This window comes from Columba livia, chromosome 7 (assembly GCF_036013475.1).
Source record: "Columba livia isolate bColLiv1 breed racing homer chromosome 7, bColLiv1.pat.W.v2, whole genome shotgun sequence".
Classification (NCBI taxonomy): domain Eukaryota; kingdom Metazoa; phylum Chordata; class Aves; order Columbiformes; family Columbidae; genus Columba; species Columba livia.
Genome location: NC_088608.1, coordinates 5,997,440 through 6,019,730, shown reverse-complemented (window position 1 = coordinate 6,019,730; position 22,291 = coordinate 5,997,440). Strand labels below are relative to the sequence as shown.

General features: G+C 41.9%; 1 protein-coding gene and 1 long non-coding RNA gene across 6 annotated transcripts in view; one reads left to right on the top strand and one right to left on the bottom strand.

The window, feature by feature from the left end:
• Positions 1–22,291, bottom strand: part of LOC106145853 (von Willebrand factor D and EGF domain-containing protein) — a 192,127-nt gene that overhangs the window by 16,603 nt on the left and 153,233 nt on the right. For all 3 annotated transcript variants that reach the window (XM_021296547.2, XM_065070320.1, XM_021296548.2), the window contains 3 exons: positions 9,688–9,783; positions 8,480–8,575; positions 863–960 (listed from right to left, as the gene is read on the bottom strand). In XM_021296547.2, coding sequence (XP_021152222.2) covers positions 863–960; positions 8,480–8,575; positions 9,688–9,783 — 290 coding nt within the window. The remainder of the gene's footprint in view (positions 1–862; positions 961–8,479; positions 8,576–9,687; positions 9,784–22,291) is intronic.
• Positions 1–22,291, top strand: part of LOC110363608 (uncharacterized) — a 66,776-nt gene that overhangs the window by 37,498 nt on the left and 6,987 nt on the right. For 2 of the 3 annotated variants that reach the window (XR_010473962.1, XR_002421814.2), the window contains 2 exons: positions 14,542–14,637; positions 21,387–21,452. This is a non-coding gene — a long non-coding RNA (uncharacterized LOC110363608). Of the gene's footprint in view, positions 1–6,323; positions 7,103–14,541; positions 14,638–21,386; positions 21,453–22,291 lie in introns of those variants that run through there. The other variant, XR_010473961.1, reaches the window with a different exon arrangement.

Below are 22,291 nucleotides of genomic sequence, written 5' to 3'. Positions count from 1 at the left end.
CAGGTGAGGAAGGCTAAAGCCCTGCTAGAATTAAATCTGACCAGACACATCAAGGGCAACAAGAACATCTTCTGTAGCTATGTCAGTGATAGATGGAAGACTAGGGACAATGTGGGCCCTCTGTGTAAGGAAACAGGAGATCTGTTATTTGGAGTATGGAGCAGGACGTGGTATTTAACAAGTTTTTTGCCTCAGTTTTCGCTGATCAGAGGGCTGGAGCACCTCTGCACTGAGGACAGGCGGACAGAGTTGGGGTTGTTCTGTCTGGAGAAGAGAAGGCTCTGGGCAGACCTCATACCAACCTTCCAGTACCTAAAGGGGACCTACAGGAAGGCTGGAGAGGGACTTTTTACAAGGGCATGTAGTGATAGGACAAGGGCTAATGGTTTTAAACTGAAAGAGGGGAAATTTAGATGAGGTACAAGAAGAAATTCTTCCCCATGAGGGTGGTGAGGCCCTGGCACAGGCTGCCCCACCCCTGGAAGTGTCCAAGATTGGTTGGATGGGGCTTTGGGTGACCTGGGCTAGTAGGTGTCCCTGCCCATGGCAGGGGTTGGAACTAGATGATCTTTAAGGTCGCTTCCAAGCCAAATCATTCTGATTCTCTGATAAATAAAGCTTTTGTGAGTTTTATATTTGAAGTATTAAACCGTTCCTTAATGGAAAATTTTGTCTAGAACATGGATACAGGGTTATTTTGGCAGCTTAGCATCCCTTAAGCTTCCTTTTATACTGTTTTGTAACCTGATTCACATCTTTCATAATGTTTACAACACTTTAATACATTTTCCTGTAGGATATTTCAGTTACATTTGGTAGTTTTTGTCTCTCTTACCATACAAATCAGGGGTTTGCACCTTACCTTCTTTTCACATGCTGAACCAGTATAGCCACTTCTGCAAGCGCAGACGTTTGGTCTTATGCATCTGCTTCCAAATAGACATTTTTGCTCACAAAGTGCTGCAAATGAAAGATAAAGTTGTTTAGAAATACACTTATTCTAAGTCTCGTCATTAGAAAGGGAATATTTAGATGCTTTTGAAAATGTTGTGGCAAAATCTGTTATTAGTCTCTAGTTTCAGATGGTGGAGGAAAGGACAAGAAATAAAAAAATATAGAGGCATTAAAGATGGTTTGCCATAGGCATTATATGTCTGTTATGTTTATAATTACCTTCATTTTTGCCTCTTCCCCTCAATGGTGGGGAAAGAGAACTATTGTGCTAACGTAATCGCTTCGCTCAGTCAGAAATGGATCAGTGCAAGGCCTGATTTCTGAAGCCGGGATACGTTCTGGACATTGATGGTTGAATCAGATTTGTGCCCAAATTGTTTTTATTTTGTTCCAGTTGAAATAGCAGCTGTTGAAAGATCCCTTGTTGACTTAGATGAAGACACACATTACATACATGCTCCCAAAGGTGACGCTATCACAATAAATAAAAGGGAGGATTTGATGAATTGCATACTTTGCACCTCTGGAAACCAGGGCATAAGAATGTGATTTCATGAATCAGTAATGAGCTATTTATTCCAAGTAAAAAGGAATCAGAACAACTTTTTTATCTTATCTAGAGTATCTGTGTACTTATAAATATAGAGGCCCATCCATTTGAAACTATTCTGCTAATAAAAGAATCAGTGTTCTTTTCAGGAGAGAGAAAAATAAAGATAATCAATTGAATTAGTCAAATTTCAGCCAGGTTTTCATCCTCGTTAGCAGTTTATATTGTAATGACACTGTTTTGGCATAGAGGAAAGAGAACAGCCAATCCATAGGGCACGAAGTGAAGAAGAACACACATGTCATAGTATTTTAATTAGATCTCATGAGTTAAACCTTCTATAAACATTGCCAGAATATTGTATCCTAGTTACAGGCAGTCAAACTAAATGCCTTCAGAACTGGTCAGGTGTGGATCAAGTGGCTTCATGTATTTCTTTGTGTGGCAGAGGCACTTAGGAGGCTGCAAACCACACACCACTAAGACAGAGCTGAAAATAATGTAAACTCATGTCTGTGGTCCAACACCATCTCCTTCATCATGGAGCAAAGTGTTCCACCACATTTGAAAGAGTTTGGCATATCTCTGTGAGGGTTTTTTTCACAGAAAATCAACAAATTGAGAGGCTGAAGGAAGAAATTCTGCTATAGAATTTTAGGTTTGTTAGACTTAGGTTCTGATTTTGACACAGATTTAAGCTCATGCAAGTTCTTTGTGTTATGATCTGAAGTCTCAGAGATAAACCAGGCCAGTGAAATTTCTTTAGAAAACACATAGTGAGACCCTAAGCCATCCAGATGTGATTCTCAGTTATACTAATTATACTGACCTTGGAAGGCCAGGAACAAGCTGTTTAACAACATCTGGAATTTGTATTGGGTTTGTTCTATCAGGTTATCATGGCAGCTAACGCTCAGTGAGGAGGCTGAGATTTTACTAGAGTAGGGAATGTTAACATCCAAATAAATATACTGACCTTCAGACTTGACAGCTACAGGACAGAGGAGTGAAATGCAGAACTATTGGCACTGTACACACCTTAAAAAGGAGAGGCTGTAAAGAGCCTGGTAAACTGCTACGTGTGTGAGTGTAGTCACAGAATCACAGAATAGACTGGGTTGGAAAAGACCTCAGAGATCATCGAGTCCAACCCTTGGTCCAACTCTAGTCCGTTTACTAGATCATGGCACTAAGTGCCATGTCCAATCTCAGTTTAAAAACCTCTAGGGACGGCGAGTCCACTACCTCCCTGGGCAGCCATTCCAATGCCTGACCACTCTCTCTGTAAAGAATTTCTTTCTAATATCCAGCCTAAATTTCCCCTGGCAGAGTTGAAGCCCATGGCCCCTTGTCCTATTGCTGACTGCCTGGGAGAAGAGACCAATCCCCACCTGGCTAGAACTTCCCTTCAGGTAGTTCTAGAGAGTGATGAGCTCACCTCTAAGCCTCCTCTTCTCCAGACTAAACAAGCCCAGCTCCCTCAGCCTCTCCTCAGGTAGTGAGAGTCCATGCTGTGTCAGAACAAGAACATGCAGAGACGTGGATGTGCTGGTGACCTTCAGGTGCTGCTTTTGCAAACTCCAGCAGTGGTGGGCGGTCATCTGCTGTGGGACTCCAGTGACCCAGAGCAGCGGCTTTGCCTTCCTAGTGTATCAGCTAGCTGATATATTTCTGCTATTTCGAAAAGGTAAAAGCGCTGCTTTGTTGGAACAAGTTTTTGTGCAGTAAACTTGGTTTTGTTAGTTGTCTGTTGCAAAGCACCCCTTTAGACCCAGCACGGGCAGCTGCAAAACTCGGAATTTCTCTTTTTTCTGAGAGAGGGAGGCCCAAGTTTGAATTGTAGGTGTGGATGGGGCAGAGGTGGAATGAAATCACACGCGGGCTAGAACAGGGTGCTCATCCTCTGCTGCTGCTACTTCAGCTCCTCCATGAACTTTGAAAGAACTCAGATTTATAACTGAAAAAAATCTCAGGGTTCCAGTCACTGGAACAAAAACATTTCCCAACAGCGAGAGCTCTGTCAGCAGAAGGGGCTCTGTGTGCCCACACCGCTTTTCTTCCCTGAATAGTAAGCTAGAGGAGAAAGAATTGTGTATGATATTACTATTATTCATTTGATATGGACTGTTGAAAAATTGAAATTGATTCTCCTTTCAGCTTGATAGTGGATAAAATAAGGGGTAAGGTGAAGAGAGGTGGACTCTTCTCGAGAGCCCTGCAGCAGCTAGGGCTGTACGGGTAGGCATGGGCAGAAGAACAGGCATTAGATAAGGTAAGAGGCTTTTTATTTTTCCATCTGTGGTTTCTTTGGTTCTCAGTTGATGCAAACGAAGAAAAACAAAGGAGAAAGATTTTGTCTTATTCTTTTTTTTATCCTTTGCTACCTGCGCGTGTCTCCCTCTCCAGCCCCTGCTCCTGCTGTAGCGCTCAGAACAACGAGAGCTCCCAGTGTCTCCCTCTCCAGCCCCTGCTCCTGCTGTAGCGCTCAGAACAACGAGAGCTCCCGGTGTGTCCCTCTCCAGCCCCTGCTCCTGCTGTAGCGCTCAGAACAACGAGAGCTCCGTTAGGAGAGAAGTCAAAAACATTTTGGAAGAAAATTGGAATTGAAATCACAGAGGATAATAACACAGCTGAAGTTCAAATGAATATTTCATAAATGTATTTACAAGGGATGCTAAGCCACTAAGCACTAAAAATGACACAGGCTATATATGCTTTATCCTGTACAGATTCAGCAAAGAAAGTAATTTAATAAGCTAAGCTTATGTTAAAATTATAATCAATAAATGCCCATTACAGGAAGAGATTTATCCCTGGGTGTTAAAATAACAGAGGTATAATTTCCACACAAGCTACGTTCTTTTTTGAGATTTTTCTTCTTAAGTTTTGAAAGAGCTACATAGGAAAGCCAGAAGAAAGCCTGTCTGAGATGTTCAAGGCAGAGAGAGAGAACGAGGAAGAATGTTGAGGAAATTATACAGTTATGAGCCTGGCACTTATAACATGCAAATAAAGAGAAGTTATTCTGAAGGGCAATGAGGAGCCAGTATGGGTTCAATAATATTAGAACAGAAGATAGCAGCATGAATTTTAATGATGAAGATCCTTTTCAACTAGAACCTTCTTATACTTGATAATTAATTATTAGAATTATACCTTGATCCTGCATTCAGAGCCTTAAACAACAAGCTTATATCCCTGACCAGAAGCCTTCTGACTTTCCTGGGCCATGTTTTGTCTCTGTCTGTCAGGGTAATCAGATTGTACTGTCAGGTCTTCACCGCTTTGGTCTAAAGTTTCTTTCCTAGCTCAAGAAAACAGAGAGATGTGAGTTAACACTGCAGGAGACACAGGCATGGAGCTTTAGGCTGGATATCCAACATGGGATGAGAAGGAAATCGCCAATGGGAAACCCTGGTGATCGTGGTTTCTCTGTTTCCGAGGGAATTTTTGGGATATTTGTGTTGCTGTCATGAAAGCCAAAAGCAGAGTCGGACAGCAAAAGCTTCTAGTGGAAGAAGCCTGATCTATAAAGTTGCTGATTTCTGTGGTTGAGATGTTGAATATTTCAAATGACGTTTCTAACCTGTCCTTCCAAAAGGTAATTCCCCTACATTTGTAATACAGTCTGAAACTTGACCATTATTCCTTAAACTACGACCATCAAAGTCATAGGTATTTATCAAGGATAATGTGTGTATTCCACCACACACCTTCTTTGTTGGGACAAATGACCTATTTTATTGATTCTCTTTCAGAAGCTATTCTATTCAGTTACAGATGAGTGGGGAAGAAGCCTATTCTCTTCACTGACCTCTTTATTTACAGTCTGACAAAAGAGGACTATTGTGCTTTATCCATTACCAGTGTCTCCTAAAAGTATCTACTTTTGCCACGTTCTGCAGTTTAGTTGTGGCCAGAAACTGTAAGAAAAACAGCCTGCATGGATGTCTCTGGAATGTCATTGTGAGTTTGATTGTAGCATTAAGAAATTCATAATTCGCAGTGTTATATGGACATGCAATTTCATTGCACATCATTGCAAAAGAAGCAAAGTTTTTGCTTGTATGATTGCATACCCAAAATGTAGCAGACTGTTCCAAATTAGATATGAGCTCCTTAACGTGTGGTGACTCCTTCTGACAACACAGTCCGGCTGAGATATTTTAAGAATGGTTTAGACATGAAATTATTCTGACTTAGGCCTTGCCAGTCTTCATTGCAACAGAAGTGAAAATCCGTTCTGTGTTATTGTCAACGGTGTTGTCTGCGGAAAGGTTGAAGCATTTTGGACTGTCACTTGTGATAGAGGCCTGTGTCCTTTTTTCCTGGTGAAAGTTGGCAGGAGAATCTGAGGCATCAGTATTTGCACTTATAATTTAGTTATTAGGGACCTAAAAATAGAGGATGTCATGGTTTTATAGTGAAGAGACTGGAGACAGGAGTTTAGAAAATATTTTAATGTGGCAGCTGTATCTATTGCTGCCTCCAAACATCTTGAGCTGTGCTTGTAGGCTTAGGCCTTCGTGAGTCAGAAACTGCACTGATGCTGATCTGAGACTTCTTCTTAAAGATAAATCAAAAGTAGATGTCCAAGATAAGTTTTCAGTGTTTGTCCATTGTCTCTTTTGTAGGTTTAATGGCCTACTCTGGCTAAGCTATCCCAATATAAGGTACTGAAACAGGTTTTTTTGCCTGACAAATGTCTGGAAAATAGTAGTTGAAGTCTCCGTAGTTCCTTTGGTTTAGTCACCTACTGAATGTCATTAGAAATTAATGAGGGAAAAATAAGGTTCAGTGTGTAGACGAAACCTGTATCTGCATTTCTATTGCTGTGTGAATTCACAGGCTGAAAACAAAGAATGAAGACGGGGTTATTGAACCTCCTTGAAAAAGCCCCAGAGAAACAATCCAGCCCTAATTGCTTCTGGATAGTGCAGAAGGTACAGTGATTGCTGAGGAAAGTTAATGTTTGGATTGTTACTTGTAGAGAGGGATGGAATTTTTGCATTATGAAGTGGAAACAATTTAGATAAATGATATGAAAAATATAATAAGTAATATAAATTAATAATTTCTCATTCAATATAATAAATAAAACATAATGTTTTAATACAATATGTACTAGAATAAATTAATATAAAATATAAATATTTGAATATAATGAATCATATGTTGGTATTGATTTCTTCTCTTACAGTGTTTTGCTCTGGTGAGTTTAACAGCCACAGTCTGTAGTTAAAGTGGTGCAGATCAAGGCCACGTTCAGCCTTGTGGCTGATACTGTAGCAAAGCACAGAATTTGGGCATATACATCCAAGCAAGACAGGGGTGCCGAGCGCAGGGAAACCTCGGGAGCTTAAATGCAACAAAGCAGTTTTGCACCAGGGAGCGGTGGGATGAACCAGGCGCCTCCGTGCCAGAAGTGCATTGGTCCTGGCAGAGGAGCGTGGGTTTGGCCCAGTGTTCGTGTGCTGCTGGGAGGTGGGACAGAGGCCAAAAAACAGAAGAGCAACAAAAAGCTGTAAGCAGAGGTTGTTTGGAGTCCTGCGTGCCGGTGCCAGCAGCTTTCTCGTCAGCGCCGGAGCTGTGGCCAAGGTGAGCACGGCTTCGAGCAAGGGATGCACTCGGGACGCGTTTTATGTTTAGACAGATAAATACCATTTTTTCATTCAGTTCTGGATTTGGGCAAATAGCCTCCCATTAAAACACAAACCCAGACTTGCTTTCAGGGGTTACTATGCTAAACTTTATACCTAACATCTGTGAGGATGAAGACTTTCTTGTTCCCCTGCTTCCTCCTTCCCTCACTGTGAATACCCTGGAGCAGCATTGTAAGACCTCACCATCTGCTCTCTGACAATAGGCTTCTCTCTTTCTATCTCAAAAACCCCAGAAATTCCAACCGCTTGGTGATGATTTGGGTTTGCTGTGGGACCCAGAAGTTTCAGCCAGCTCCGTTTGGACAGAAAGCTGAGTTAAACTCCCACTACAGTGAAAACATGGGAAGGAATAGTAACAACAGAATGACTGGCAAGTGAGTGGACTTGGAGCAAAGTTTCAAAAGTCAGATAGATATATAAAAAACTGCCTAGGCTTGTGTGCCTGCAAAGGACAGAAATGGTTAATGATAGTAAGCCGTACTTGCCTTTCACAGGAACAAGCACAATTTGTTTATTTCTTTAATAAGCTGAGTCAAGAATATGTCATCAACTAATAAATAACTTTAAACATTACTGTGTTTGAACTAGAAGACAGCTGGCACAAAGAAACAATTACGCAGCCATTGGGATTTAACTGACAAAAGATTTCCGTGAGTAATTACGCTCTGCGAGTGTGAAAGAAAGATTGCCCTTTAAAGGGGATAATGCCTTGATATTTTCCTCATGCCCTTTTACTGTAAAGCTCATAACACAGACAAACCAAAGTGACCCTAACAGGTCTCTTCCTATTCCAGGTTTTCCAGTCCCTCCCATGTGCAAACAATTCCAGGGGTCATTCTGAACATGGAGCATTTACAGGGTTGAGCTCTTAGGTCAGCACACACATCGAATTTCTTCTTGTGCTTAATGCTGTCTGGGTCCACAGAACGGGCTGCTCCATGACCCCTCTTTTTTTATCTTATGTTTCAAATTATTTGATTTAAAGATTATTAATTTTGCCTGATAGGTCAAACTCAGCATCCATGTAAGTAAAACATGAGTCAGGTCTCCTTCTCATGCAGATGTTTGGTCCAGAAATGTCTTTGAAAGTGACAGTTTTACTGGCATCATGAGACAGTTCTGATGAATAAGAGGCAGAATTTAGGTGCTAATCATGTTATGGTCGATTTTTAGATGTAATAGAATCAGAGAATCATTTAGGTTGGAAAAGACCTTTAGGACCATTAAGTCCAACCATGAACCTAACACAGTATACAAATAGGAGGAAATGTAATGCATAGAGATCTCTGGTGGTGATTCCGGCAGCACTTACGGGTCTGGCAGAGCGTTCCTCCCCATCCTCCCGCGCACTCGCAGATGTTGGGACCTACACACGCTCCGCCGTTCAGACATCTCTGCAGACAGACAGCTGAACAGACCCACATGGAACACGTCAGAAGATGCGCACGATACGTCTGGTTGTACAAGGTGTGTCTGACAGGTGACCTGCTAGGCTTTGGTCTGCATGGCTAATTTCTAAAGAAGTGAGTGTGTTCTATTCATCAGATAATTCAGAATTCTTTTGATATTTACTTCTTAAGAAATTAATCTTTGATGGCTGTCTACTGGGAGCTTTGCTACTTCTAAAGCTCAGCTCACTATTAGCTAAGAATACCCTCCGTGCGATATATTCATATGTATTATATGCATATTAAGTGTTCCATGTTATAAAAAAATAGTTTCTCATAGTAAAATTGGATGTGTTCATTGCATATATCATTTCTTCAGAAATCCTGAAAGAGTGAACACATGTTTTGGTGTATGTGTGTGAGAGACACAGACTGTCTTCAGAATTTCTGAATAAATGATTAATATGATAATTTCAAAACACTGGTTCTGAAACCATATTTACTATCAGGACCCAAAGGGTAAAATGCCAGTATATTAATGTGGTTTACATACAGTATGTCATCTTGGTTATAAATGTATTCAGTCAACATCACGGTAATGACCAGCCACGTAAGGAAAAATATCCCTTGAAAATATTTTAGGGTGAGAGGCTTTTTTAATTACATTTTTATGTAACTGTAGTCAGATCTGGTGGAGTTACAGGGCAAGCACACGTCATTCTCCAAATTATGCACCCAAATGTACCTGGTGACCTTGAGAGTACATCAGTGTGGAAGGCCTTACAGCAGGCTTTAAATAGTTCTGTATTTTTGAAATATATGGCATTTCTCTCTAAAATATAACAAAATATGTGAAGCTGTTAAAACATAAAATCAATGCTTCGAGTTGAATACTATAAAAGTGAATTTCCATAACAAGCTGTGTAGCAGACACCCGCATGAAGCAGAACCAGGACTCCCCTGCGCAACCTTTTTCCTTTGCAAGCATCAAGTGTTTATAGCGTTTTCTATTACCTGTACTTAAACCAGCTTCTCTGCAAGCTGCTGAAGTAGCAAAACAGATTTTATTCACTATATTGTTTGTATAATATGAAAAGCAGATTGCAGCTGATGGGCAGCAAGAGGTGCTTACGTTGATGGCAGCGCCGTCCCCTCCAGCCAGCCGGGCAATCACAGACGTTCGGGTGAACGCATTTCCCTCCGTTCATGCACATGGGATCGCAGACACCTGCGGATACACAGCAGAGGAATAACATAGTAGGTGGGAAAGGAGCTAGAGCTGCACTAGAGACTCACCCGCTGCCTTTTAGGAGGTTCAATTGCTTGTAGTTAAAAAAAACCCAGAGAAGTAATTTGGATTTGAGATTCTGAAACCCAGAAGCTTGGTAGCTCTCGTAAATCCTTCTGGAAGATGCTGCGTCTTGTGTGGAAGCTCCAGTAAGAGCTGCCTCACCAGAAAAAAGGAGAGAGAGGCATTAATTACAGTGATTCTCAGAAAAACAAGTAAGGTGTTTTCTGGAGCAGCCTGAATACTTGTTAGAGCTTTCAGCTCCTGATTGGAAAACATGTTCTCAGATGTTCATTTAGATAAGAAAAGACTTGAAAAGGATAGATTTTTTTTTTTCACACAGTTTTGGGAATGTTTTTGCATTCAACCAAGCTTAAAGACTAAATAGATCTATTACTCCGTCACCTTTTGTACCATTATCTGTTAAAGTACTTACCTTTTTACTTTATTCTTTCATATAAATAAGATGCACAAGATAGGTTGTTCTTTCAGCCACAGGAAACCAGATGATATTTTTGGTTAGATTTCATTACAAATCTAATAGCTAATTTTTGCACCTCCGATTAAACCCTGTATTTATCAATATTGTTGTTTCACAACATCCAACAGTAAAATCTTGCCGTTCTGGCAAGTCAAACATCTGCAATCCCAGCCAGGTTTGATATAGGTAGATACCACATGCAGATGCCCAAGTCCTTGTCTCCCATTCCTGCATGTCTGTAAGTGCAGGAAGAGGCGATGCAGTTTATAAACCCAGCAGTGGTGGTATGATGGGAGTAGAAATTACTTGCATTTTACATGGAAAAGTCATTTGATAATGGGGTGGAATACAATAAAGTTGCGTTACATAGTGAATGGTTGGACAGGAGTATGAGCATCAAGTTGGGGAGAATCTGACAAGGTTTGAGGACATATTTATGCTGAATGGCTTCTGCCATGTGTAATGTCTTCTATGCATGACAGGGTTTCCCAGTGACTCGTTACCGACAGCGCTAATTAGCAGCAGCCCTCCTTGCTCCTGGAGCTGAGTGGCTGCTGAGCTCCCTGTGCTCCCTCATCATGGAACAGGCCCTGAGGGGCTGACAGCTGGAACGTGACATGACTGTGCCTTTATTAGACCTCAGGTTGTGATGGCTTTTGGTACGTCAGCAGTAAGAACAGAACTCGACTACTAATCTTGTAGCAGCTCTGATTTTTCAAGTCGTCACCATGTTCAGGGCTCTGAAAGTACCACAAGCCCCCCTCAGACCTTTACAGGGGAAGGTGGAATCTTGCAAAGAGCCTCTGAATAGGAATGATTATTAAAAAATAACAGGCAAAAATACAGCAACTGTTATTTGATGGGAGATTAACCTTCTGTTCCTCTCTTAGGTGTGATCAGGCATTTGTAGCTAGGTAGATTTACATTCCCTAATTATTCCTCTAATGCACTGAAATACTGCCTTTGTGTCCTGGCCTGTTCTTTCAATGCAGATGCTGCCGCACCGGCAGCTTTTAGCCCTATATTGCTGCTCTTGGTTGGCTGCTCCATTTGCATTTTGCTCGGTGCCAGCCTCCCGGACCCCTCAGCACTGACTGCCCTCAGGCCGGTCCTTGTAAGGGCTGCTTGGATCCCAGCCCTGGAACTGTCACCCTCTTTCTCCGCCTCTCCTGATCCGCGCTGTAATCTCAGCTTCTGCTTACTAAGGCTAACAGGGATCTACAGTTCTTGCTGAGCTACCAGAAAGTGCTGCAACCACTAGTGAAAACCTGGTTGAGTTCAAATTGTTATGGCAATCATCACTCTGAAATAATTTAATCTTCTGTTTTCTTCTGTTTTTCTCCTCCTTTTAATCTCCCGTTGCCAATAACAGATTTCTGACCTACAATATTCTGTTGTATTTGACTTTGCTTTTCAATTATGAAGCAGTTCAGATACTCAGAATTTAGAAAAGATGACCCCAAATAATAAAATTCACATTTAGGTTTCAAATGACCTTATGCTTTGTGATACTCGCAGACCATAGTGATCCCAATGCTGACCTGTGCCCCCAGAGTCATACATTTGAAATCCACAGATTTGATTTTGAGATCGTATGGAACTTGGACAATGCCTTCCCCTACCCCTCAAAAAGTAAAGCCAAGAAAAAGTAACTAGAAGCACAGTACTATTTGTTCAAATTTGTATTTCTCATTTTTTTCCCCCTTACATGTTCTATGTATTTTTAACATTATACAACCAATTGCATTGTAAGATATTACCTGCTGTTTTGTATTGATACTAGATTTTTTACAATTATATGGCAACAGACTCTTCTTTCAGTTACAGGAACTCAAACTAGTGTGCTTTCTTGTTCACTTTCAGTTTTCAGTTTGTATGGAACTGAACTTGTTTCAGCACAATTTGCCTCGTAACTCAACAGAACTTTAAGCAGCAAGTGAGCTCCAATCTTGGTCTGAGTTCAAACTGACTTTAATCTTGGGGTCTGTTTCTCTCTTGGTTCAGCTGTCTTACAAATGAACAGGTAACTACAAAAATACAGCATGAACTTCCTTTACATTGTGTGTTGCTTATGGCATCTCTCACTTCAGTGGTAAATCCAAAGGAGTTCAGTTCACAGTGACCTAAGGGAAGTGCTTAAGTGGGAAATGTGGGATCAGGGCCAAACCTGCTCTGAACTGGAGGGGCATTTCATCCCACCCTCCGCTCTGGGACAGATGCTTTTTTCTAGGGATTTCATAAAGGAATATGCATGGATGCAGTGTTATCTCTCCCCTTTTCCTGCTTGACATCTCCACCTTGTTCTCCCTTTCTTTAACTCTCTTCAATACAATTCCACCTCGATACCTATCAGGCAGACTTCAGCACGTGTTGATGATAACTAGTTTGGATCCTTTCTAGTCCCACTTCTTGGCCTCTGTGGAGGAGCTCCAGTTTCAAAATAGCAAACAAAAATGTTACAGCCTCTCACAGGAAAACTAAATAAATTATCAGACGCTAGGAGAGCAAATTGCATTATTGTAATCCTCCCAGGCACTGCCATGACTTTGAAAAGACTCACATTGCTTTTTTTCCCCTCCCCTACAAAAAAGGCATCTTGACGCATTGAAAACATTGGTCGGATAGGTTTTCCACCTGCTTTGGGAACTTGCCCTAACGATACGGATGCAAGCACATCTGTGTCCTCCCTTTGTTGCAGTTTGGTAGGGTGTATCACTGGGCCTAGGGAGAGCCCTGTGCATCAGCACATCCTGGGTGCAGGCTTGCCAGCAGTCAGTAAGTGTCACTAAAGCCTAAATCTCATTCCTCTTGCTGCCGGTGTTGACATTTCCATGCTCTCAGTAAGAACAAAAGCACTGAATTTCATATGCAATAGAGTTACTCAATTCTATAGTGCGCCACAATCCTATAGGGCCATTGTTTAAAACTAGAAAGGACTTCCATGATTATGTTTTCCAAAAGTGTTAGGTTAGATAAGCTAAGCTTAAGTTGAAGGTGATAATGCAGGTTAAAGAAGAAGCATGATTACGTGCTGTATTTCAGGTGAGGAGTGTTTTTGACAAGGTAACAGGAAGGTGCAGGTGTTAAGATAAATCACAGGTGTTGCACAGAGCATCATACAAAATGTACACAATTCTGTGCACTGAAAGGCATTCACAGGTTGCTAAGTTTTCTGGTTTATGCAGCAGCTATTTCTCTTTGATGACTTTAATGCATTTTGACTTTACAATCACTTACATTTTCCTGTGACCCTTTTCGTAGCTTATCCCCTCTAGGCTGACTTGACCCAGGGAAGTGCTTCTTGCAACTCTTTCATCAACCTCCATGGAGCTCCGCAGTTCAGCTCTTCAGCCCTAACATCTTTAAGGTAGCCAGACCTCCTGCTTAGTCAGGCAAAGCAAAGATTTTTCTTGCAAAATAAATATTTCCAGAGACTACTAAAGTTCTAAAAAAAATCCCCAACCAAAAATTTAAGTGCTGTTTGTAAAGTCAAGTAGGTCCTCCTGGTGTAAGTAGCATCAGTGATGGATATCTACAATTCCAGTGCCTTCCTTTGCCTGCCCTTCTTGCCATTGATTTACAGAATCAGTTCCTCAAAAACATACACAGTATTAAGCAAAATATCTCTACTATGTAACGCTAAAAGGGACTGGGGGCAAAGTTAAGCATGGGGCATATTCTTTTGGGAATAATCTGTTTTTCTAACAAACGTTCACAATACCGGCCAGCAGTAGTTGCTGATTACTTTACAGTGATTAAAAGAAGCTGGACATTTCCTTCAGATTCCTTCAGACAAAAATGTTTAAGTTGAAACTAAGCCGCCTTTTGATGCTAGTACCCCATTACACCTTTTCTTGCTAGAAGTAGGTAATAATAAGTAGTAAAAAGCTTGTAATTTTGTTGAAATAGGGCAGTCTTCATCATCACCCTCATAAAGGCAAAACAGAGAGAATATTAATCAGGCTCCTAAAATCTGGGCAGAAAGGGATTCTCTGCAGTGTTTCAGGAATTCGCCTTGCCGCAGCTGAACATCCGTATCCTTTTCTGACAATGAGACTGTACAGACTATTTCTTTCTGAATCAAAAATCACCTGTCATCACATATCCTGAGCCATGCTGCTGATGAGGAGACAGCGTGTCACACTGCAGCGCTGATTAGAAGATGTAGTTTTCACAACAACTTTATTTTTCTTTTTCCTTTTCTCTATGCCATGTAGAAGCTGAGAAAATTGACCTGCTTCTGGATGCATTCTGCTTTTGGATGGAAGAGAGAAAATAGCCCGAAGCGGTAACATCTGTGTGGGCCAGCTAAGGTAATGCATCAGGCTATAGCTGTACTGACGGAGAACACAGCCAAGGGAACACCTACTGGTAGATATATACTTCAACATATCCTTTAAGTCACTATCCCTGTGCTGTCATTTATATGTGATTCACAGGCTTTGCTTTTCTTTCTGGCTGGGGTTGATTTTGGACCGACATCTCTGTGGGTCTGGTGTATATTTCAACTTACTCTCTACTGCTCTTTAGAGGAGCAGGAACCTTGATCAGTCGCAGTTTTGGCTTTTGTACGTGTACATGTTGTTTTAATGTTTGTTTTCTTCTCTCTGCTTAGTGGTTAACTTGATCTGGCATGACATTCTTAGAAATAGAGAGCTGTAGCTGGGGAGATACGACACAGTAAGGGCACAGAGCATGGGACAGATGTAAAAATAACATTGTCTGGTCTTGTCGGGAAAATACAGATGATAGAACTCAAGCCGAGAACAAAAGTAAAACCAGTAGATGTGTTAAAACAGACACTTCTAGTCCTTTTCCAATGTTTATGGGCAGTATACATCATCTATTGATAAAACACAAAAACTGGGGAGAAGCTCCGTGCCAGGAATTGTGTCCTATTGTCACCGTGAGACCGCAGCCATAAAACGTAGGGATGTTGCTGATGTTTTTCTTAGGTTGAGAACTGGAGGTCGGTGGTTTCACAAAATAGCACAGCTCAATTCATGGACTGGAAAGAAGGATCCGCATCCCTCTGGCTGCATTGTGCATCCCAGCAGCTCTGCTCGGATAAAACATTATCCTGACCTCACTAAGGAAACAATTGCTTCGATGCTTCTAGGCTCCAAATAAAGGTTTGATCTTGCTGAATGATCTTTTCATCCTTTGAAAAAATTAATCACAAAATGGGTGTGTTCTGGCCAAAAAGGGTGTTTCTGACAAAGGTCACTGTTACTTGGATTCTACTGCCCTGACACCAGCAGAAAGTAGTTGAGGTAAAAAATGTCATTCTTGCCTTTAGAGGGTATAACTGATGCTCAACAGATCATTAGCGAGATGGATGTACCAATATATCTGCTGCTGTGAAGGTCCCAATGCACAGAGCTCTGAAAAACAAGTTATGGATTCGAGACACTAGCAATTTCTAGTCCCCCTTTTTCTGTTTCCAAGGGCAGGAAGGAACTAGTTTTGCCCATGCTGAGTTTTAGACGCGTATGTTGTTTCAGAGCCTGATTTGCTTTGAAATTCCTCATCTATGTTGATTTGGATTTATAAAATGAAGAAATAACTTTCTCTCCAAGCTCTGTCAGAGTAACCTGGGATGTGCGATCCACTGGATGTCAGTAATTGTAGCCACAGATGAAATTTTAAGAAAAAGGAATATTTTTCCCGTAATAAAATCACAGTTTTTGTGCAAGATTCTTCTAAAATGTGAATCCTTACCCATACCAAGCTACCAATCATTTTGAGGTTTCTCATCCCTATTTCTTGCTTCATGTATCTCCAACAGAGATGCAAAACACTTCTTCAATAAATTACCTTTCTGAATAGTAAAAATAATGTGGTAGAAACCTCCAAGGGACACAGTGTGGGAGAACAAATTACTACAAGACACAGAGGGAGCAGTAAATGTAATTGTGATGGGTGTGGTGACAGTTTGCATTTATAATATATTCTCTTTACCATGCGGCTCTAGCAATATGAGTTAGTTTGCATGACCTAGCACACATTTCAGAAGAAAAAATGGTCTGAAAAATGGTAGACCATATGGATAGCAGTGCAGTACCAGTGGTTTGCCTAATTATGTCTGGTCTTCATTCTGATAGACCTATGGGGCCTTCTAGTGTTATTAAAGCAAGAAATAAATCTAATTTAGGTATTAGTTCAGGGGAAAAATAATGAATGGTAAAACTACCGAGATGCTAGACTAAACTCTGAGTGTTACTGCATAATCTGTGGTGTCCCCGTTTGCTCTGTCATGTCACTCTCATCAGACAATAACATTTTGTATCAGTTAAAGGAGATCCTGATCTCTCCATCTGCACCTCCAAAAGTTTCCCTGGTAGCATATGGTGGGCAAGACTCTTAAACCTCAGGAAACCATGGAAGCCACTGAGGGCTTGTCACTACAATACAGACAGGGGACTCTTCTCTCTCCCTGGACTGAAATATTTCTCCCTTTGGGTCTCCTGGTCTTCATTTTACCTAACGTCTTGTCAGGTGAAACTCTCTCTAGAGATACAATGGTGTGATGTTTGGGTAGCTGCACAATGTTTCAGAAGGAAAGCCACAATAATCAAGATAAGCATGTGCAGGTGCACATTTATATCTTTGAGGAACGTTTTACTAGGAACTGTCAGTTTTCGAGATCATCGGCATAACGTATTTGTCATATACTGATTTGTTTTAGTCTGCAACACTATTAATTTGGAAGAGACTCTAGCTGTACTTCATTCTCATCTTTGCAACTGTTAGCTTATAATTAATGTGGGGAATTGCAAAGTATACACTCAGCACACCTTATATTCCCATCTTGTTAGGATCTTGGGTTTGATAACGTTTTCTCTTCATTGAAGAATGCTGTGTTTTCTTAGGTCAGTGAACCGTTGCAGCGTGTGTATAAGTTGTTCTGTGGAGCTGCTTTCCCGTCAAGCCTGAATAAGAAGTGCAAGAGGATTCTCATATACATTGTTTTCCTCTGCTGATAGTTTTTGCAGCTTCTGCGCTTGCAGTATGACCTGCCATTTAGGCGTGGTTTTATTGCACTGAGTGGGCTAAGCTGTCACCTTGATGCAATTTGGTTTATTATCATCTGCACAAAGGAAAAGGGAGATCCAGGCAGAGTGACTGAAAAGAACCGCGGTGGTGTGGGAGACACAGTCTGAAGCCAAGGAGAGCAGCCACAGGCCACTGTGGTTTGGCTGATGACCAAGAAGAGCGAGGACCTCGGGTGGGAGCCCGGTCAGGGGGGTGGGAGGAGGACTGCTGTCTGCATTGGCGCTGCCCTCATCTGTTCACAGAACCACAGACTGGTTGGGGTTGGAAGGGACTGCTGGAGATCATCCAGTCCAACCCACCTGCTGAAGCAGGTTCAGCAGAGCAGATCACACAGGAAGGTGTCCAGGTGGGTTTTAAATGTCTCCAGAGAAGGAGACTCCACAACCACTTTGGGCGGCCTGTTCCAGGGCTCTGGCACCTCAAAGGAAAGAAGCTTCTCCTTTTATTCAGACGGAACCTCCTGTGCTTCAGTCTGTGCCCTTTGCCCCTCATCTTGTTGTTGGGCACCACTGACAGGAGTCTGGTCCATCCTCTTGACACCCACCCTGGAGATATTTATAAACATTGATGAGATCCCCTCTCAGCTTCTCTTCTGCAGCTGAACAGACCCAGCGCTCTCTGTCTCATAAGAAAAGTGCTCTAGGTCCCTGGTCATCTTCAGAGCTGATGGACTCCCTCCAGTAATTCCTTGTCCTTCTTAAAATGGGGAGCCCAGAAATGAGCACAGAACTGCAGATGCGGCCTCATCAGGGCAGAGTAGAGGGGAAGGAACAACCTCCCTCGACCTGCTTGTCATATTCTTCCTAACACACCCCAGGTACCGTTGGCGTTCTTGGTCACAAGGGCATTTTGTTGACTCATGGTCAACCTGTTATCAGCCAGAACTCCCAGGTCCTTTGCAGAGCTGCTTTCCAGCAGGTCCACCCCTGACCTGTACTGGTGCCTGTTAGTCATCCTGTTGTTATCTGTCTCAGAAAGTAAGCCAAGGCTTACTTAGGAATTGATGTTGGAGAGGGTTGTCTCACTAATGTCTTTTTGTGAATGAACAGTCTCCACAACTGTCCATCCTCTGGGCTATTCAAGTGGCAGATCCTATGCTGCTTTTTGAAGAAGAGATATTTTTAATTAAAATAATTTAAAAATAGGCCCCCGCAACGTATTGTGTCTTAAACCAATTAGTGGAAAAAAGCACTTATCCTCGCTCAGAAGCCCACCACAAATAGAAATGCAATAATTCAGAAGTCCTTGCTCTTTTAATTTACATGTATGTGTTTACATACAGCAGCAGATCTGACACATTTCTTTAGCACCTTTGAGATGAAAGTAAATACTGGCTCAAAACCTAGATTCTTTATCCTAGTAAAATTCATGCTATAGTCTGTGCATGTTTTGCTTATGGAATGGATACAAATTTAATACATTTTTTGACTTATTTAGGATATATATTCAGTTCTTACCCAGGTATATTCTTGTTCTGTTCCTGCAAAATAAGCTGCATGTGCTCAAAGTTCCTGTTAAATGCATCAGCTACCTATAGATGAACAAAATGTATCTTTCAGGAAAGGCCAACTAATGGTTTTGTCACGAATCCTTTTGAAGATGGAGCAGAGAGGAGCACAGCTCTGTGAGCGGAGCACAAACCAGGTTGTGCCTTGAGTCACCATTTCTCATCTGGCTTTATTCCTTTCTCCAGGAAATCAGAGATCCACCCACATGGATCACGTTGTTTTCAGCTGAATGGGAAACACAGTAGTAGCCTTGATTTTCTTTTCTTTGTCTTCTGTTGTATTTCCTGCCCAAGGAAGGAAGACGACATCTAACATGAACCTATTCTGTTACACGGGCTGGAAAATCAAGTAAGAACCGAGACCAGTGTTTCCTTTTCCTGTGTCTCCAGACTCTGCACCTACTCGTCAACAGACCAACCTGCCGGTTGTTCCACTTCTGTCACAAGACTAATGCTTTTAGCAGAAAGTTACAAGTCTCTCTGCTATGAGCAGCTGTTTATTAATTTCCAAACACCCACTGCCTGAGGATATTTGCCGTGCAGAAATCTTGGACAAATAGCTGCTGCTTCCGAGCCCAACCTTGACGTGTGAAAAACAAGTCTGATGCAAATGATTACTCCATGCTTTTGGATGAGATATATGGATTGTTCCCCGCTCAGTTGTGTGGGAGGGTATGCTGGACCTCTGCTTTACAAACTGGCCAATTTTAGATGGCTTGAGTCAATCTGCCTACTCAGGGGAGAGATTCCAGAGAACACATCACCCGTTGTCAAGATGATACCGTGGTGGAGGTCTAATTTGTTGAGCAGTAAAACTTCCTGCTTATGCAGCTGGCAAGGCAGTAATCTACAGAAACATTGCATGGGAATGCTGGAATATGGGAAATCAGTGACTTTCACGATATGACATTGCTTAGCAAAAAGCTGCCTTTGAAACCCCAGCGTCCACGTTTCCAATTAGTTTGCCTCTAGCTCTCATGCAAGTAAAGTCCTCATGGTACCAGCAAGGAAAAAGAGAGGGGGAGGGAAGAGGAGCAAGCAGAGCTGGAAGAATGAGCGTGAGTTATATTGTGCTCTGTGTATTGGCTATAAATCCTGCCTGCAGGAATTACTGAAATGGAGAAATAGTTATCTACTAACTTGGAGATCCAATCTGCAAAGTCCCAGTGTCAGCGCGATGATTTATGTGATACGAAACCTGCAGGATTCTGCCTGACATGGTAAAATAGATACATGCAGAAGCACGGTCTCTGTTTTAAACCGTACGTAAACCCCAGCTCGCTGGATGCAAGGTGGGTGGCGAGGAGATCGGAGGTCCAGGATCTGGTGCCATCCGAGAGGCCGAGGTCAGGCTGGAGGTATCATCGATATCCTGCAGGAGGGAGGAGGAGGAGGATGCTCAGCACTGTTCTCCTGTGACCTTTGCTTGCTGATGAGCTCCAGAGGGAGCTGTGGCTTGTCTGTTCGCTCAGAGATGGACTCACCAAAGCATCCGAGAAGGGATGAACGTGTGGTCCCCTGAACTTCTCTTTTTCTCCCCTTCTCTTCACTCCAAATCTTCATCGGAAAACTCAAATTTTATTAGCTTTTCTTTTTCAAGAGTTGTTTCCAAAGCAGTCTGATGGTAATATGTGTAGAAAATAAATGATATCTCATCTATTTTCTTTGTTCATAATTTCTGTAAAGATGCAGCAGAGATCAGTGTGAACACTGCTTTAAATCCTCCTGAACAGGAGCGATATCCCGGGATCGTCACAGCTGTGAATATTTTCAAAAGATAATTTAAAAGCATGCGCCAACAACTTTCCTTTAGTATTAAGGCAGAGTTGGTTTGTTTGATGCCGAGTTGACCCAGAAATACATTTTATTTTGAGGCGCTGCCAGCATTTGCCTCTTTCCGCTCAACAAGACTGATGATACTGAAAACAACGCGTAGCAAGTGAGGGGACAAGGTTGTACGGTTGCTGAGGCATAACCACACATTTCACTGTCAGCGCTGACACCCGCTCGTCCTGGCTGTGGGTGGCTGGTTTGCATAATCACCAGGCGGTTATTTATCAGTAAACACAGCGGGCAAAGCCCCATATTTCAGCTGGCAGCCAATCAGACCTGGGTGATTTACTCCTCTTTGTTTTAGAGAGACAATGTTTATTTACATACAAAACAAACACAAACTTTCAGGCTGAATGCCCTTCTCTGTATATTAAAGAAGCAAAGAAGAATAAGGCCAAATGGCAAAAGGCTGGTGCTGCCACTTTCCTGCACAATTTTGGCTGTCGAGCAGAGACTATTAGAAATGCCAAACTGCACACACAGGGAAGTGAAAATCTTAAGTCCCATTGCTATATATTTAAAATAAACCAATAGGGTATTTGGGTTCAATTTAGCAATAACCTGTCTTTGATTATCTGCCATGGCTTTTGGTTTAATTATCTCCTTCAGCTGAGGTTCTGAAATTGCCAAAAGCAAACAGAAGCTTTTGTTTCTCTGTCCATGGAGGTGAGATACAAAGAAGGAAAGAGAAATGTCTAAAAGCAGTGGAAACAATACCAAAATATTTAAGGGGTAAGTGACCAAATAACTGATTTGACTTATTTTTATCTTTGCCTCTAAACACTGTTCCTACCTAAAGAAAACTTTATAAAGCTGATCTCATGACAGAGATGCTGTTTCTTTAGAGTATGTGAATTCTTTGGTGTTATTTCAATTATGGATATAAAGGTGCCTTTATATGGCATTTCTTAAGGTGTAAGAAGTACTTATGAACATTATTTACTGGAGAAACAGATACCCACGACTATTGTTGTTCTTATTTTGTTGACTCTTCACAAGGGCAAATGTCTATCCCAGGCTGCTACTTACATCTGAGTTGCAAGGCACTGGGGTTCTGATGTTAGGATCAGTCCTAATGTGCAAATCACCTCCAGGATGGGCATCCAAGCGCTTCTGGCTTCTCTGACTTGACGTAGCTCCATCCGAGGGGTCACCCAGATGTGTGTTGTGGTACCATGAGCCTGGAAATGGCAGCGCCCCTGCGGTAATCCCGGCTGTGCAAGGAGCTTGGGAACTTCATGGCAGGGGATTTCCCCCTTGCTCTGACTCTGTATCAGAGCATATTGAAGCTGGAACCTGTTTGCTCATGCTATCCATATCACTGTTAGTAGGTGTCACAGGTAAAGGTGCAAGAACTACATGTCTGTGTATAAATGATGACAGAACTGAAAAGACTGCCAGTCTCAAACATCAGCCGCAGGTTCAGAAATGCATTCTTTTCGCTTAAGTCACTGTTTCTGACAAGTCTTATTTCTCAGTTTTTCTAGTTCATGGGAAATTTGCAAAACCCACCAATATTTTCCCAAACTAAAGACCAAGAAACGTGAGGCTGATCTGCATGTACTACATGG